The sequence below is a fragment of the Crocuta crocuta genome, unplaced genomic scaffold, assembly GCF_008692635.1.
Source record: "Crocuta crocuta isolate KB4526 unplaced genomic scaffold, BGI_CrCroc_1.0 scaffold149, whole genome shotgun sequence".
NCBI classification, from domain to species: Eukaryota; Metazoa; Chordata; class Mammalia; order Carnivora; family Hyaenidae; genus Crocuta; species Crocuta crocuta.
This window is the reverse complement of record NW_027551561.1, coordinates 9,488,442-9,507,265: the sequence shown is the minus strand read 5'-3', so window position 1 is coordinate 9,507,265 and position 18,824 is coordinate 9,488,442. Positions and strand designations below refer to the sequence as shown.

The 18,824-nt window shown below is 42.5% G+C and overlaps 1 protein-coding gene across 4 annotated transcripts in view; it reads left to right on the top strand.

The window, feature by feature from the left end:
- The first annotated feature begins 1,574 nt into the window (after positions 1 to 1,574).
- Positions 1,575 to 18,824, top strand: part of SLFN5 (schlafen family member 5) — a 47,048-nt gene continuing 29,798 nt past the window's right edge. For 2 of the 4 annotated variants that reach the window (XM_077749748.1, XM_077749744.1), the window contains exons 1-3: positions 1,575 to 1,660; positions 16,251 to 17,302; positions 18,537 to 18,662. In XM_077749748.1, the coding sequence (XP_077605874.1) occupies positions 16,291 to 17,302; positions 18,537 to 18,662 (1,138 nt within the window). In that variant the 5' untranslated portion in view covers positions 1,575 to 1,660; positions 16,251 to 16,290. Of the gene's footprint in view, positions 1,661 to 10,090; positions 10,180 to 16,250; positions 17,303 to 18,536; positions 18,663 to 18,824 lie in introns of those variants that run through there. The other 2 variants (XM_077749746.1, XM_077749745.1) reach the window with 2 other exon arrangements.

Genomic DNA, 18,824 nt, shown 5'->3' with positions numbered 1-18,824 from the left:
CTGGCCTGCCCTGGCTCTACAGAGTATCCTGGGAAGAGTGGCCACATCCTTTCTGAGCATGGATCTGTTTGTTTGTTTGTTTTTAAGTTTATTTATTTTAGTAATCTCCACACTCATGTGGGACTCAAACCCATGACCTCAAGATCAAGAGTCACGGGCTCCTCCACTGAGCTAGTCAAACGACCCCGCTGCACAAATTTGAATACGCTTGGGCAGTGAAGTAGACTCATCAGAGACTTGTAGTCTTACATTGACGTTTCTCCAGCCCATTAGCTCAAAGCTTCCAACTCTCCCCAGGCCCAAGGGTCTGGTTGGGTCTCATCCCTGACCCGGTCTTGAGAAGTGAGAGCGACTAAAGGAGACTGCCAGGGCCCAGACCCCCCCCTGTCCCAGGCACTATAGATGGCCTCAGTTTCCTCAGCCCGGTGCACTGAGACCTTGAGCTCCTGGAGAGAAGGTAGGAGAGTGTTTGCTGAGAGGCCTCCAGTGGTTCTTCTGGCTGGACTCGGGTGCTGGAAGTGGTGAGATAGGGAAACAAACATCTATTTATCAGGATTTTAAGAGGCAGGAAGAAGACAGAAGGAGATCTCTCGGAAGAAGGGCAGTTGGAGTCAAGATAGGACTGAATGCTCCAGGGCCCCCCTCAAATGCTACTTACGCCCCTGGGGGCGCGGGCTGGGATCAGTCCCCTGGCATCCGACTCCTCGTTTCCTTCGCGGGGCTGCGCTGCTCCTTGGATGCCCTGCACCGCGGTGCGCACGGCGGGGTCCCCATAATACCCCCCGGGAGCCTGATGCGGAGCCAGACCCTTCGAGAGAGCGCCCAGAACACGTTTGGTAATAAAATTAGAATGAACGAACTGAAACCTGACGGTGTCGCGTAACACCTGGGTGTGAAGTCCGCAGGGGAAGCCGATCGAAAGGACAATTTTGTTTTTCTTTCACCAAAATGCCATCGCCGGAGCTCTCCAGGCCCCCCGCAAGCGGCGACACCCGCGGCCTGTCTCGGGTCCGGTCATCATCCCTTTACAAATTAAAACACCCGCAAAAGGAGGCAGAATCCAACTTTTTGCATTGGGACGTGGGGGACGCGAGAAAGCGGAAGCTTAATTTTCTGCTTCGCTCCCCAACCGCCGCTCGCACCTCCTCACTACCCTAGGATATAGCTGAGAGCAAGTCGAGCTGAAATCCCGGGGCTGCAGGCGTTGGGAGGAAACACCTGCGAAGCGCGCGCTCTGAGGCTGCGCTGTCCAGGGAAGCGCTGGAGAGGGGCGAGGGACGACGCGAGGGCGCGCGGTGGCGCCCGGAACTCCCTCCCTGGGTGTTGGGGGTGGGGGTTGAGACACGCAGACTTCAAAAAAATTAATCAGAAAACAGAGAAACAACAAAGAAGATCCCCCATCCCTCCCCCAAAACCCCACCTGTATCCACCGAAAGTAACCAAGGCTGTTGTCCTTGCAGAACTGGGCTCCCAGGTGCACAGAAATGGTACTGTTGGTTTATCCCACTGTCACCCGCGCGGGGTCCCGCCCCGTGAGGTGTCACCTGATTCCCGTGATATAAGGCGGAGGTCCTTCAGAGTCAAGATTCCTGTTGCGGACTTGGAGGCTCCGTCGCCTTCTGCCGGAGGGAAGCTCTCTGCAGAGGAGAAGAGTTGGCCGGTAAGGCATCACCCGCTCTCCTTTGCACACATCCTGCAAAAGCTGGGCTTCTTTCCCTCCCCAGATCTGCGCCCGTCGCGCGAACTCCCCCGCGCTCGCTTCCCGCTCAGGAGCTTGCCCTGCTGTCAATAGCAACTTCCAACGACAGGCGCTCCGTGGAGGTCGGGGAGCAGGGAGGCTGGGAACGCCGAGCGAACAGGGGAGGAGGCGCGCACCAGCACAGCCCAGATCTTACCACACTGAGCTTGGTAAAATGTCCCACTGTTCAAGAGGAGCACGAAGAACTTTAGAGGAAAGAACCACATCGGTTGCCGGGTCTCCGTAAGTGAAGCTATGAGGTTGAGGCCCCGGGACAAGATAGGTTCAGGGTCCATTGTATTACAAGAGGCTGCGTTCTGAGGATGCAAGGTCAGTCTTCAAACGGTAACAGCATGGGCCAGGGTAGAGGAGTCCCAGGGCGGTCCACGGAGCCCTGTATCCCCCAACAAGTGGCTGAAAGAACTCCCGTGGATTCTGTCCAGAGAGGCTGGGCTGCCGTGAGTGACTCCATTCCCCGTTTGCGCGTGACCGTCGTAGGACGCAGATGGAACTCCCTGAAGTGAAGTGCCTAAGAGGGGAGAAGGGTTGCTTAACGGTGCCCCCCTCCCCCACTGTTGGCAGGTCTTAGAGCGAAGCCTCTACAAGGAAACGGGGGTTCTGGCGTGTTGGCAAGGATATGCCTGCCTTGAAACGGAAAGAGAAACTGGTTCCTCTTCAGTCTGTAGGGGGCAGAGGTGAGAGCTCTGCGGGCGGATGAGCCGCTAAGGGATAGCGTCCTGTGTCAGAAGTGTTCCTTAAAAGGTCACAAGACTCTTCAATTCTTTTGTTTAAATAAGAAAATGAACAATCACATGTTTTAGTGCCTTCTTGTGAATCAACGAAGAGTGAAATGCGATGATCGGCTGTTGGCCTGAATCTGAAACTGTGCAGGTTGTTTATGCCTACCAGAAAACAGAAAGGGGGCGCCTGGGTGGCTCAGCTGGTTAAGCCTTTGGCTCTTGATTTCCGCTCAGGTCATGATCCCAGGGTTGCAAAATGCAGCCCTGGGACTGGCTTAGCACTGAACGTGGAACCTGCTTTAAATTCTCTCTCTGCCCCTCTCCTCCACGTGCTTTCTCCCTCTAAAATAAAATAAAATTAAACTAAAGAAAGAAAGAAAGAAAGAAAGAAAGAAACCGGTAATCAATTTCAATATTATTGTCATAGCAACAGGACATTAAATTTACAACCATTCATAATTATAGTATCCCTCAAGGCTAATGGACATGATCACAGGCCAGGGCAACAGTCTCTGAAGACCAGGTGTCCTAGAGGGTTCCTCTGCTAGGAAAAAAATCTGCAGGGACAATTTTATGAAATGGAATACTTCCTGCTTTTATACACCTATAATGGAAGCGACAGCATATTCTCTTATTTTGCTGGGGTGATTTTCACTGGCAGTTAGGAGGGCCTGCTGTTTTCCACACCAAGCGTTGGATTTCCACTGAGAAGGAACTTGGCAGGCCTGAAAGATGTAAATTCACAGTTTGCAAGGGAAAATACAGGGTGTGGTGGTGTTTACTAGGGAGTGAATATGGGGCATGCCCACGTGTCCTTTTGGAGTATGCACAATTTGGGACTCAAATAACCTAGTCCTATCAAAGGTTTAGTTTCTATGGAAAAATCTCAGTAATAGCAGGGCACATCAATTTCCACTGTTTTTTTGCTAAGTATAACAAAGTATGTTTTACTTTGTTTCACCAACATTCACACATGTAATATTTTTTAAGTTTATTTACTTATTTGAGAGAGAGACAGAGAGACAGCATGGAGAGGAGCAGAGAGAGAGAGAGAGAGAAAGAGAGAGAGAGATCCCAAAAGGCTCTTCGTTGACAGGACAGGGTTTACTCTCACTACCTGAGAGATTCTGATCTGAGCTGAAATCAAGAGTTGGATGCTTAACTGACTGAGCCACCCAGGCGCCCCTCAGATAGGCAATTTTTAATAGCTTTATTGGAGTATTGTTAACACAAAATAAACTGCATATATATATATATATATATATTTTTTTTTAAGTAAAGCTCTATGCCCAACATGGGGCATGAACTCAGACCCCAAGAACAAAACCATGTTCTACCGATTAATCAGCCTGATGCCCCTCAACTGCACATATTTAAAGTGTACAAGCTGAGGCGCCTGAGTGGCTCAGTCGGTTAAGCACCTGACTCTTGATTTCAGCTCAGATCATGATCTCACAGTTGGTGAGTTCTAGTGCAGTGTCGGGCTCTGGGTGAAAGCATGGAACCTGTTTGGGATTCTCTCTCTCCCTGTCTCTCTGCCCCTCCCTGACTATTATGAACCTTCAGGCACAGGTCTTTGTATGGACATATGTTTTCACTTTTCATGGGTAAATACTTAGGNGGCTCGAACTCATGAACTGCGAGATCATGACCTAAGCGAAAGTTGGACGCCCAACCGACTAAGCCACCCAGGCAACCCCCAAAGTCTTTTTTCTAAAATGGTTGTATTTATGCAGGAGTGTGTGAGTTCACTTTTCTCCATATGCTCACCAATACCTGGTATGGTTGGTCATTTTAGCTATTCAGATAAGTGTGTAGTGCGATCTCACAAGTTTTATTTGGTATTTCCTAATGACTGATGATGTTGAATAGTTCATGTACTTATTTGCTCTTCACATATCTTCTTAGGTGGAAGAGCTGTTCAAATCTTTTATCCATTAAAAAAATGTTTAATGTTTATTTATTTTTGAGAAAGTGCACGTGAGCGGGGAAGGGGTAGACAGCATCCCAAGCAGGCTCTGTGCTGATAGCAGCGAGCCTGATAAGGGGCTCAAACTTTCAAACCGTGAGATCATGACCTGTGCTGAGACCAAGAGTTGTATGCTTAACCGACTGAGCCACGCAGGCGCCCCATTATCCTTTTTAAAAATTTTCTAATACAATTTATTTCAAGTTAGCTAACATACAGTGTATATAGTGTGCTCTTGGTTTTGGGGATAGGTTCCCACGATTCATTGCTTACATACATCACCCAGTGCTCATCCCAACAAGTGTCTTTCTCAATGACCATCACCTATTTCCCCCTCTCCCTTGCCACTCCCCCCATCAACCCCCAGGTAGTTCTCTGTATTTAAGAGTCTTTTATGGGTTTGCCTCCCTTTCTGTTTGAAATTATTTTTTCTCCTTCCCTTCCCCCATGGCCTTCTGTTAAGTTTCTCAAGATGTACATGTGAATGAAAACATATGATGTCTGTCTTTCTGACTTACTTATTTTACTTAGCAGAATATCCTCCACCAGAATACCCTCACTTAGCAGAATACCCTCCTCCCATCCACTTTGTTGCATCCATTATCCATTTCTAAATCGGGTTGTTTTCTTATTACTGCCTTTCAAGAGTTCTGTGTCTAATCTAGATACAAATTATCAAATATACCAGATGCAAGTATTTTCTTCTGGTCCAACATATTAACTTTTTTCTTTTATGTATTGTACATTTAGCGACATCTCTAAAAAACTGTTTGCCAAACCCAAGGTAAAGATATTTTCTCCCATGTTTTCCTCCGGAGGTTTTGAGGTCGAGAGACTGAATATACAGATGGACACTGGCCAGACCATATATAATCCAGAACTCTTGACCCACAATGCTGGAGCAACCACCTCCAGAAGCCAAACCACAGCCCTAGCAGCAAAAGTGGTCAGGACTTGGTTAATGACTCCCAGATTCCCTGAAGTTCGTCCCCACTTCTAACTCAGAATGAACCAAAGAAAGCTCAATAGGCTTCCAAACCAGTCCCATAAGGTGTGCCATTTCTAGCAAGCTCACTTACAGCTTTGCTGGAAAAACAACTTCAAATCAGGGCTTACCCAAGCCCTCTCCCTCACTATAAAGCTTCCCGATTCCACTGCCTGCCTTTTGAGTCTCTACCATCACAAGTGGCTGACTCCCTTGTCACAGTGTGCTCTGAATAAATAGCCTCTTGTTATTCCCATTTGTGCAGTCTTCATTTATTTCCACGTAGTCTTAGGTTTTACATTTAGATGCGTGACACATTTTAAACAAATTTCTGTAAATGGCATCAAATATGAATTGAAGTTCGTTTCTTTCGTATGTGGATATCCAGTTGTTCCTCCTCTTTGTTGAAAAAAAGCTTACACTTTCTCCACTCTGCGTCTTTGTTGTCCGTGTATATGTGGGTCTATTTCCAGACCCTTTCTTCCATGAATCTGTCTTTTTATATTGGCTCTACACTGTCTTGCTTACTGTGACTGTATATTAAGGCTTGAAATCATTTAATATTAGTATTTCAATTTTATTCTTCCTTTAGAGAGATTTAAGTTTAAAATATCTTATATATTTACCCTTGTGGTTACCATTTCCAGTGTTGTTTTTTGCTCTGTGTATATTCATTTTCCAACTAGTATCATTTTCCTCCTGCCTGAAGACTATTTTTTTAGCATTTCTTAGATTGCAGTTCTACTACTAATAAATTCTTTCAGCTTTTATCTATCTGAGAAAGTTTTTATTTCACCTTCTTTTTTGATTAATTTTTTAAATTGAGATAAAACTCATAATAAAAATTAATCATTTTATTTTATTTTTAAAAAATTTTAAGTGTTTATTTTTGAGAGAGAGAGAGACAGACAGACATAGTGTGAGTGGGGGTGGGGCAGAAAGAGAGGGAGACACAGAATGTGAAACAGGTTCCAGTCTCTGAGCACAGAGCCCAATGCGGTGCTTGAACTTGTGAACTGCGAGATCATGGCCTGAGCTGGTCAGACGCTTAACTGACTGAACCATCCAGGTGCCCCCAAATTAATCATTTTAAAGTGAACAAATCAGTAGCATTTAGTACATTCACAGTATTGTACAACCGCCACCTCTGTCGACCTTCGAAACATTTTCATCACACCCAGATAAAACCCCATTGAGCAACTACGCACCAGCCCCCTCTTCCCCTAGTACTTGGCAATCAACCCTCTTCTTTCTGTTTCAATGACTTTATCCATTCTGTGTATTTCTCATAAATGAAATTTTACAATATATGACTGTCTTAGTTCAGGCTGCTATGACAAACATGCCATAGACTGGATGGCTTAAACAATGAACATTTACTCATCACAATTCCAGAGGCTAGGAAGTCCAGTATCAAGGCATCGGCAGATCTGGTATCTGGTGAGGAAAATTTCTGGTTTGAAGATAAATGTCATTTATGGTGGAGAGAGCAGAGAGAAAGGAAGCAAGCTCTCTTGTATTTCTTCTTGTCATGGCACTAAACTCATGAGGGTTCCATCCTCATGGCCTAATTACCTCCAAAAAGGTCCTACCTGCTAATGCCATCCCCATGGGGGTTAGGGTTCCAACATATGAATTCCCGGGGAGACATAAACATACGGTCCATAGCAGTGACTCTTTGTGTCTGGCTTCTTTCTCTTAGCATAATATTTTCAAGGTTCATCCATGTTGAAGCATGTGTCAGTACTTAATTCCTTTTTATGGCTGAATAATATTCTATTGTATGGTTTGTAGCACATTTTGTTTATCCATTCATGTGTTGATGGCCATTTGAGTTGTTTCCACCTTTTGGCTACTGTGAATAGTTTGGCTATAAACATTCATGACATATTTGAGCCTAAAGGATTTGCTAGGTAAGATACTAATTCTATGTTTAACTTTTGTCATTATTGTTGATTTAGAGAGAGGGTGAGCAGGGAAGGGGTGAGATAGATAGATAGAAAGATATAGAGAGAATCTTAACCTCGATTCAGTGATCCTGGGATCATGACCTGAGCTGAAATCAAGAACTGGACACTCAATCAACTCACCTACCCAGGTCCCTTTACCTTTAACTTTTTGAAGAATCTTCAAACTGGCTTTCCACAATGGCTGCATATTTTACATTCCCAGCAGCAGTGTATGCTGATTCCAATTTCTCTACCTCCTCACCAATACTTGTTATTTCCCTTCTATCATCACCATCATCATCATCATCATCACCACCATCCTAATAGGTGTAAAGTGGTATCTTATTGTGATTTGGATTTGTGTGTGCCTAATGACTAATGATGGTGAGCATCTTTTCATACGCTTATTGGCTATTTGTAAATCTTTGGAGAAATGTCTGTTCAAGTCCTTTTTCCATTTAAAAAATTAGATTGTTTGTCTTTTTGTTGTTAACCTAATTTTTGAAAAAGATTCTCAGTGGGTAAAGAACTCTAGGTTCATAGTTTGTTTTTCATTCATAGTTTATGATTTAAAGATATTGATCCATTATCTTCTTGCTGTGTTTCTGAAAACAAAACAAGAACAAAAACCCTAATGTCATCCATTGTCCTTCTGTGTGTGTAATATATCTTTTTCCTCAGGTTGCTTTTAAGATTTTTCTCATTATCACTGGTTTTGATCAATTAAATTATGTTGCATTTTGGTGTTGTTTTTTCGTGGTTCTAGTGTTTGGAGCTTGTTGAATATTGTGGATCTTGACCTTAATCTTTTTAAAGTTACACCAAATTTGGAAACTTTTCCGTCATTGTTTCTTTTAAAATGCTTCTCTTAAGTTACTCAGTAGAGTGATCTGGTCCCTGATACACTATTCTGTCTGGGAGTGGGAGTCTCATGTGTGTAGTTTTGACAGTCATAGTTTCAGAAGACATAACAAGAAGATCAGTGGCCTCTTACTCTTTACTCTGCCCCCTTTTTCTGCTCTCTAGGCAACCTCTTGCCTCTTTGGCTTTTTCATTCAGGATTATTCATATATTTCTAAACAACATGCGTATGCTTACACCTCCCCCTCCTCCTTTTAAATGCTGTCTCTTTCTGGAGATAATGACCTTGCTCCTCTACACTTCACTACCCCTTCTCTCCCTACATCATGCCAGTATGATTATGTCATCTTTTCAGGTCAGAACAATATTCAGAGTTGATAATATTATGACTGTTATTTTGTTTATAGCTATGCCATGTAATTAGTATGGTTATGCTTTTCAATACTATTTTTATTTAATCTTAGAGTTATTGTCTTGTATTTGTATTTACATGTTTCCCCAAGTCCCTTTTACTAATTCAGCCCCCAACTCTCTACCTCTTTAGCTGACTAACACAGGAAGCATCCCGTCTGTTGTATAGTCTCCATCCACTGAGGGCTGCAGCCATCTTGCTCTCATTTTGGATAGTGATCCTCTAGGTCGGCCCCACACCTGTCGTTCTGGAGTCCCATCCAGAGGACTGTGTTTGCTTCTTTTTTTTTTTTAATTTAAATTTTTGTTGTTCAGCATACTGTGCAATATTGGTTTCAGGAGTAGAATTCATCACTTACATACAACACCCAGTGCTCATCACAAGTGCCCTCCTTAATCTCTACCATCCATCGAACCCATGTCCTACTCACATCCATCAACCTTTGGTTTGTTCTTGATGGCTAACAGTCTCTTGTGGCTTGAGACTCTTCCCCTCCTTCCCATATGTTCTTCTGTCTTGTTTCTTAAATTCCACATATGACTGAAATTATATGGTATTTTTCTTTCTTTGATTGACTTATTTCGCTTAGCATAATATATTCTAGCTACATCCACTTCATTATAAATGGCAAGATTTCATTTTTGATGGCTGATTAATAATCCAGTGTGTGTGTGTGCGCGCACGTGCCACATTTTCATCCATCAGTCAATGTACATTTAGGCTCTCTCTGTAGTTTGGCTGTTGTTGATTATGCTGCTATAAACATAGAGGTGCATGTACCCTTTCAAATCTGTAATTTTGCATCCTTTGGGTAAATACCTAATAGAGCAAATGCTAGATCACAGGGTAGTCCTAATAAAAGCATATTAGTGTTGTGAAAATGAATACCTCAATTGATGTCTAGAGAAAATGTCCAGAAAACATGTAAGTGTTGCCTGTCTCCAGTGAAATAACAATCTGTCGTTACAGATGGTTGCTTTCCTATAACAGAGGGAATATTTCTTGACTGTCTACCTACTGAATTACTGNACTGTGAGATCATGACCTGAGCTGAAGCCAGACACTCAACCGACTGAGCCACCCAGGCACCCCATGGATTTGAAGAAGGAACTTGTTAAAGTCGGGCAAGTTCACTTTCCGGTGTGTTTAATTAATGTTGGTGAACAAAACAGCCAAATGTATTTTTGACACACTTGCAAAAATAACTTGGAAAAAAAATCCAACTGGGTTGGAGTCTCCCAGGTCAATATGGTTTAAGTTTCTCCTGAAACAGTGTATATATTAGGATAAAAAAGGAAATCTTTTCCATGGAGAACAGTTGGGTAACTGACCAGAATCTTGACACCCAGCCCTTCCCGCCAAGGCACTAGCTCCGCCCCCTCACATCTGCTCTGAAAGCTTGTTCCCCAGATCTTGGGTCAGTCTGTGCTGCCAGTCTGCCCTCTACACCACTGTCTGTCTCAGACCTCTGCCAGATTGTCTGGGCTGGAATCTTACATCCTGTACCTGTGGCCTCAGCTGGAAGGTGAGTCCCAGTTCTTCCCCACTGTCTGTTTTATTCATTCAGGAAAAGAATGACTGTAACATGTCTGCCTCAGCCTCTCTTGCCTAAAACGGATATATCTGGAAGGGTCAGTAGCCACAGAGTAGATATGCATCTTAGAGTTCTGTGGTCCTTTTTTGAAACCATTCTCTCTGTGGAACAGGTATGGCTTGGGTCTCACCAGGCAGTCTGTACTTACCTAGGTCATTAAAGCGTGCTGGGTCTGGGTAAGGGTGTTGAAGACAAAGCTTCTGGACACCCGCCTATTCGGGTGTCTGCAGCTTTACAAGACCCATAGTAACCGTCAGAGAGAAGAAATGGGCAGTAAAACTGGGCCCCAGGACAAAAACAAGTCCAGGAGGAACACCCAGTTTTGGTTTCTCTGAAAACGAAACTAGAATGTTCCTGCCTTTTTCAAGTTGACTTCCTGGAAAACTAGGCTAGATGTGTTCCTTTTAGATTTCATTTTCCCAGACAAAATAAAATTAGAATGTTCTCACCTCTTAATGCCTGCTTTCCCTGTCTGGGGGGTGGGAGGAGGGTCCTGTCTATTAATAGAAATTCACTATTTAAATAAGTGAAAGAAAAGGCGAAGTAGTTCTGGTTTGACTTGAAAGGAACTGTTTATCACAAAGAGAACAATGCCATAGAAAAACCTGTTTGGATTCAAACCAAACTACTTTTTAATGTTTATTTATTTATTTTGAGAGAGAGAGAGACAGAGAGCGAGAAAGAGAGAGAGTGTGTGCAAGTAGTGGAGGGGCAGAGGAGGGGGAGAGCAAGAATCTGGGCTGTTAGTGCAGAGCCTAATACAGGGCTTGGCCTCACGACCTGTGAGATCATGACCTGAACTGATATCTAAGTTGGCTGCTTAACCAACTGAGCTACCCAGGCACCACATTATCTGTTTTAAGAAGTTGTTTTAATATAATTTATTGTCAAGTTAGCTAACATACATTGTATGCAACGTGCTCTTGGATTCCAGGGTAGATTCCCAAGATTCATCGCTTACATACAACACCCAGTGCTCATCCCAGCTAGTGCTCTCCTCAATGCCCATCGCCCATTTTCCCCTCTCCCTCAGTTTATTCTCTGTAAAAAGAGTCTGTTATGGGATTTTCTCCCCACACCATTTGAAATTATTTTTCCCCTCCCCCTCCCCCATGGCCTTCTTTTAAATTTCTCAAGTTCCACATATGAGTGAAAACATATGTTCTCTGTCTTTTCTGGACTGACTTATTTCATTAGCAGAATACTCTCCAGTTCATCCACGTTGTTGCATCCATTATCCATTTCTAAATCAGGTTGTTTGTTTTCTTATTATTGCCTTTCAAGAGTTCTGTATCTAAACTAGATACAAATTATCAAATATATCTTTTGCAAATATTTTCTTCTGGTCCAACATATTAATTTTTTTTCTTTTATGTATTGTACATTTAGTGACATCTCTAAAACATGTTCGCCAAACCCAAGGTAAAGATATTTTCTCCTATGTTTCCCTCCAGAGGTTTGAGGTCGAGAGACTGAATATACAGATGGACACTGGCCAGTGTAAGGATACAAGTCTAAACCAGACTGACTCCATAACAGGCTTTAAGTTTCCCCTCTAAACTAGAAGGCCTAAGTTTCAGTTTCCCTGAAACTATCAGGCAGTTACACATTGTCCAAGGCCGAAGAAATCGGCCACCACATTACTCTACCACACCACCCTTGCAACACCCAATCAAGAAAGGCCAGCAAGTATAGATAAAACTCTATTACCTAATGTTAAAGTTAACCCATTAGGTGCCGAACAAGACCCTAGGCTCGCTCTGTAATTGGTTGAATTTAAAAGTACTCTAAAATGTTGTAATTGGGTCTCACCAAAAGTAACAAATACTCTAGACAATGTGTATGGTTAAACCCGCTGTCAATGATATTGTATAATTATGATTGGATCACTGTTCCCATGCCACAATTTCTGTAACTCCCCCGTCACAAACCCCATAAAAACCCTACTCTGCCTTTGTTCGGGGCTCACAGCACGGATCCACTGCGCTGGTAAAGTCTGTGAGCCCGAGCTCGAGCCCATAATAAAGCCTTTGCCTTTGCACGCATGACTTGGTCTCCCGGGTGGTCTCTGGTCGTTGAGGATACTGAGATCTGGGCATAACAGCCAGACCATATATAATCCAGAACTCTTGACTTCTTGACCCACAATGGTGGAGCAACTGCCTCCAGAAGCCAAACCACAGCCCTAGCAGCAAAAGTGGTCAGGACTTGGTTAATAACTCCCAGATTCCCTGAAGTTTGCCCCCACTTCTAACTCAGAATGAACCAAAGAAAGCTCATNGCAGTCAGCACAGAGCCTGACGCGGGGCTCGAACCCACGAACCGCGAGATCATGACCTAAGCAAAAGTTGGTCGCTCAACCGACTAAGCCACCCAGGCACCCCTATCTGAGAAAGTTTTTATTTCACCTTTTTCTTTTGATTAATTTTTTAAATTGAGATGGAATTCCTATAATAAAATATAATCATTTTATTTTTTATTAAAAAATTTTTAAGTGTTCATTTATTTTTGAGAGAAAGAGAAGGAGAGAGAGTATAGGAAGGGCAGAAAGAGAGAGGGAGACACAGAATGTGAAGCAGGCTCCAGGCTCTGAGCTCTCACCACAGACCCCAACTGGGGGCATGTGTAATTTCGACAGTCATAGTTTCAGAAGACATAACAAGAAAAACAGTGGCCTCTTACACTTTATTCTGCCCCCTTTTTCTGCTCTCTAGGCATCCTTTTGCCTTTTTCATTCAGGATTATTTATATATTTCTGAACAACATGCTTATGCTTACACCTCCCCCTCTCCTTTTAAATGCTGTCTCTTTCTGGAGATAATGATCTTGCTCCTCTTCACTTCACTACCCCTTCTCTCCATACATCCTGCCAGTATGATTATGTCATCTTTTCAGGTCAGAACAATATTCAGAATTGATAATATTATGACTGTCACTTTGTTTACAGCTATACCATGTAATGAGTTACGGTTATGCTTTACAATACTATTTTTATTTAATCTTAGAGTTACTCTCTTGTATTTGTATTTACATGTTTCCCCAAGTCCCTTTTACTAATTCAGCCCCTAACTCTCTACCTCGTCAGGTGACTAACACAGGAAGCATCCCGTCTGTTGTATAGTCTCCATCCACTGAGGGCTATAGCCATCTTGCTCCCATTTTGGATAGTGATCCTCTAGGTCAGCCCCACACCTGTCGTTCTGGAGTCCCATCCAGAAGGCTGTGTTTACTTTTTTTTTTTTTTTTTATTTAAATCATAGTTGTTCAGCATACTGTGCAATATTGGTTTCAGGAGTAGAATTCATCACTTACATACAACACCCAGTGCTCATCACAGCAAGTGCCCTCCTTAATCCCCATCACCCATCAAACTCAAGTCCCACTCACATCCCTCCATCAACCTTCAGTTTGTTCTTTACAGTTAAGAGATTCTTGTGGTTTCAGACTCCTTTCGCTTCCTTCCTGTATGTTCTTCTGTTTTGTTTCTTAAATTCCACATATGACTTAAATCATGTGGTAGTTGTCTTTCTCTGACTGACTTATTTCACTTAGCATGATACATTCTAACACCAATAATGGCATTGCAAATGGCAAGATTTCATTCTTTTTGATGGCTGAGTAATACTCCATTATATATGTGTGTGTGTGTATATGTGTGTGTATATATGTGTGTGTTATACACACACACACACACATACTGCATCTTCTGTATCCATTCATCAGCTGATGGACATTTGAGCTCTCTCCATAGTTTCACTATTGTTGATTATGCTGCTATCAACATCGGGGTGCATGTAGCCCTTCAATTCTGTATTTTTTATCCCTGGGGTAAATAACTAGTAGAGAAATTGCTGGATCATAAGGTAGTTCTATATTTTGTTGCTTGAGGAACCTCCCTACTGCTTTCCAGAGCGGCTGCACTAGTTTGCATTGCTACCAACAGTGCAAGAGGGTTCCCCTTTCTCTACATCCTCACCAACACCTGTTGTATCTTGTTAATTTTAGTCATTCTGACAGGTGTGAGGTACTATCTCATCATGCTTTTGATTTGTATTTCCCCGATGATGAGTGACGTTGAGCATGTTTTCATGTGTCTGTTAGCCATCTGCATGTCTTCTTTGGAAAAAGGTCTATTCATCTCTTCTGCCCATTTCTTAACAGGGTTTTTTTTTTTTATGTTGATTTGATAAGTTCTTTACAGATTTTGAGTACTAACCCTTTATCAGATATGTCATTTGTAAATTAATTATCCCATTCAGTAGTCTGCCAAATAGTTTTGTTGATTGTTTCCTTTGCTATGAAGAAGCTTTTCATCTTGATGAAGTCCCAGAAGTTCACACTTGGTTTTGTTTCCCTTATCTCCAGCAATGTGTCTAGTAAAAAGTTGCTACAGTGGTGGTCAAAGACGTTGCTGCCTGTGTTCTGCTCTAGGATTTTGATGGTAGGAAACCCATTTAGGTCTTTCATCCATTTTGAATTTATTTTTGTATATGGTATACGAAGTTTCATTCTTCTGCATGTTGCCATCCAGTTTTCCCAGCACCATTTGTTGAAGAGACTGTCTTTTTTTTCCATTGGATATTTTTTCCAGCTTTGTCTAAGATTAGTTGACAATATAGTCATGGGTTCATTTCTGGGTTTTCTATTCTGTTCCATTGATCTATCTGTCTGTTTTGGTGCAAGTACCATGCTGTCTTGATGACTACAGCTTTGCAGTATAGCTTAAAATCTGGAATCAGGATACCTCCAGATTTCTTTTTCTTTTTCAGGATTGCTTTGACTATTCAGGGTCTGTGGTTCCATACACATTTTAGGACTTTTTGTCCTAGCCCTATGAAAAATGCTGTTGGTATTTGGATAGGGATTACATGAAATGTGTAGATTACTTTGGGTAGTATAGACATTTTCACAATGTTTGTTTTTCCAATCCATGAGCATTGGATACTTTTCCATTTCTTTGTGTCCTCTTCAAATTCTTTCATAAGTGTTCTATAGTTTTTGGAGTATGGATTGTGTTTCCTTCTCTCTTTCGTGTTCTGTCTTTGGTTTCCTGCAACCAGCTTTTGAGGAAGGAAGCTGGGGGAGCTGATAGCAGGACATGTTGGTTCACAGAGAAGCATCTCTTGATGGAGAGCGGTGTTATTATGTGTGAGTTCGTCTAGTCACTCCTTTTGACTCAGCTGCCACAGATGAGTTAAAGATTGGCAGCTGCAAAAATGTGCATCCCTCACACCTGCCCTTCCATCATGTGGTGTGGTTCCAAGGTGCTGTGTCTGCACACGTTCACTCAGCCCTACCTCTTCTGAGATCCCCTGTTGTCAGTTGAAGTTTAGGAAATGCCAAAAGCCCACCTTAACTTGCCAACTGGATTAACCCAGCAGTCAATAAATTGTCTGTTTTGAACAAATTACATATATGTGTATATATGTATATGTATATATATTGTATATATAATTTTTCACGAGATGAGAACTTCTTGGGTGAGGGAACACTTGAGGATCTGTTCCATAGCAACAGTGACGAATTACCAACTCAGTCAGATATGCTTCTTCCACAATGGGGCTATAAAATAATCCAAGAATAGCCCAGGTGTCAGTGAGCGAATGACCATCAACAAAACCAATACACATCAGCACACCCCTGAGACACCTCTGCCAGTGAAAGCTTTCAAGTTGCATTACAGCCCCAGTCCTCATGTATCTTTGCACAGTTTCTTGTTTTCTGCAGGTGTTCTGAGAGACTTTGTCACTCAGAGATTACAGTGCAGTTACTAAAATCAGAGCATCAAAATAGCTTCTGGATCATTTCTCTGGTGACAGTGGGCTTCCAGGAGACTTAGCTCCCTCCACCTGTCCTCCGTAGTTATTTCATGCATGAAACTGGCTTCAAACTCTGTGGGCAGAAATGAAGTGACCAACTACAGAAGAGTGGCCTCAAAGTGTTGGTTTTCCCGCCACCCTTTGCTTGTCCTTTTCTAATTGTCCTATCTTCCTGTTTCTTAGGAGAATTCTTCAGGGTAGGTAAAGGACACATGCTGAGAAGATGAGTCTCAATGTTGATTTGGAAACAAACTTTGCCGAATGTGTCTTAAATGTAGGAAAGATCATCCTTGGGGAAACGCAAAGGAAAGAAATGAATCCTGAACTGCAGAAAAAACAGAGGGAAAACATCTTGACAGCAATATGTGCTCTGCTGAATTCTGGTGGTGGAGTGGTCAAGGCTGAGATTGAGAACAAAGACTACAATTATGAAATCCATGGAGTAGGACTGAAGATGCCTTCAATTTTTAAAGGCTATTTAGATGAGATGCAGCAGGGAGAACTCTTTTTTATTTTTGTGAGATCCTGGAACGCAGAGGTCTCTGGTGTACGACTCGCTACCTTGTGCTCCAATTTGTACCACAGATACAGAGCAGCGACTGATGTCATGGATCCTAAGGAAGCGCTGGCATTCCTCAAAGGAAAAACTCAGACTCTTAGGAATACTGATTCCAGTTCATTAAGTCCACATAAAATTCAGGTTGGTGTGCGAAATGAGCATAACATAAAGGTGTCAGCTGCTGCTTTATTTGCTAGAACTCAGCTTCAGTACCTAGAAAAGCTCAACTTTACTAAGTCCCTCCATGTTGAATTTAAAATGTTTTCTACAGAAGGGTCACAGTGCTTCCACGAGAGTCTCCCCAGTTGTATTTCTGCATTTGCAAACACTGAAGGAGGGTATATATTTTTTGGTGTGGATGATGAGACCCATCAAGTCATTGGATGTGAAAAGGAGAAAATAGATCCTGACACCTTGAAGGTTTCTATAGATTCCTGTATTAGGAAGTTACTTGTCCATCATTTCTGCACACAGAAGCATGAGATAAAATATGCTGTCAGATTCCTTGAAGTACACAATCAGGGGGCCCTCCATGGATATGTCTGTGCAATCAAGGTGGAACAATTTTGCTGTGCAGTGTTTTCCAAGATGCCCAGTTCCTGGCAGGTGAAGGACAATCATGTGGAACAGCTGGACATGAAGAAATGGATAGCTTGGATGATGGAAGCCGATCCAGGTCAGGGAGCAGAATCCAGTGATTGTAATGTTCACCTGAGGGGTGGAAAGGGAGAGGTGGGGAGGGAGGAACTAGGTATTATTTCAGAATCTAGAGAAAGGGAGGTACTCTGAATTGCACATGCCTAATTTGCTATTTCCAATAGATACAGTAGGTCACTGCCCTTCACTCCCTCTGCCTATCTTGAATATCCTGCATTCAACAAAAAGATGTTGCCCTGGGCTAAGAGACCTACTAAAGGTTGGTACAGGGAGCTGTCTGACCCGGTAATTTTTATTTTCACTCCCTTTCTTGTGTTCATACTCAAGTCTCTTCTTTTCTTTCTGAATATGAACTCATTTAGTCACTCATAAAACTCTCTTTCTCATGTACATATGTGTCCTCTTTAACCTAACTGTCACTTTCCCCTGATTTTCCATTCTTGTCCCCTCGAATAATATTATCCCTTTCTCATTGCTCCTTTTCCATTCTGAACCTAAACACAACCAGTCCATGGCTGGCTCTCTCCTTTCCTACTTTTCCTTTCCAGAACAAACATGTGCTGCTCACTGAGAATGGTAAGTCAGAGTAGTGTTGTTGATGTACAGCTGCCTTAGAAAAGGAAAGTCCAGATGAAATTAGGTGAAATAAATTAATGGTAACATCTTCAACAGTCCACAAAAATAAAGAACATTTCAGAGTCTTCTCAGAAATCTATATCCATTGACCTTCACTCCTCCTTTTTAAAAAATGTTTATTTATTTATTTTGAGAGAGAGAGAGAAAGGGAGAATCTGGCGGGGGAGAGAGGCAGAGAGAGAGAGAGAGAGAGAGAGAGAGAGAGAGAGCATCTGAAGCAGCTCCATGCTCAATCCAAACCCTAATTCAGGGCTCGATCTACAACCATGAGATCATGGCCTGAGCTGAAATCAAGAGTTGGATGCTTAACAGATTGAACTATCCAGGCTCCCCAACCTTTATACCTTCTAATCATATTTTAAAAATATAAGTATTCTAAAAAAACAAAAAGTGTGTTTCAATAGAATACAATTTAAATGAAAACTATTGCTCCATACTAGTACCTCACCCTGCCCAAGATATGAGTAAGCTTTCCTGAGTTGACTTAGGATGTATACACAAGGATCTGTGGGCCAAGGCTTTGAGTTCTAAGACAAAGTCAAAGACTACAACACAGCTTAGCTATAAGTTGGGGTCTGCATTTTTGCATATTGAACTCTCACTTCTTATTTCCTAAGATCTTTCCAGACTTTCTGAGATGATCCTTGCATTGAGTTTGTCATCCACTACACCCTGCAGCAGGACCGTGTGCACTCCTAAGAACTTGGAATGTCTGGAAGCACAGCAAAAACGTTACTTTCCAGGTAATTCATGTCTGGTTGCTTTGGAACATGTCGGTTGTTCATTTGTATGAAAACTAAAACTGGACTCCTATATATATGATATAAAAAATCAATTCCACAAGGTTTAAGGACTTAAATGTAAGAAACAAGCCCTTCACACTTTTAGTAGGTGTACACGGTACA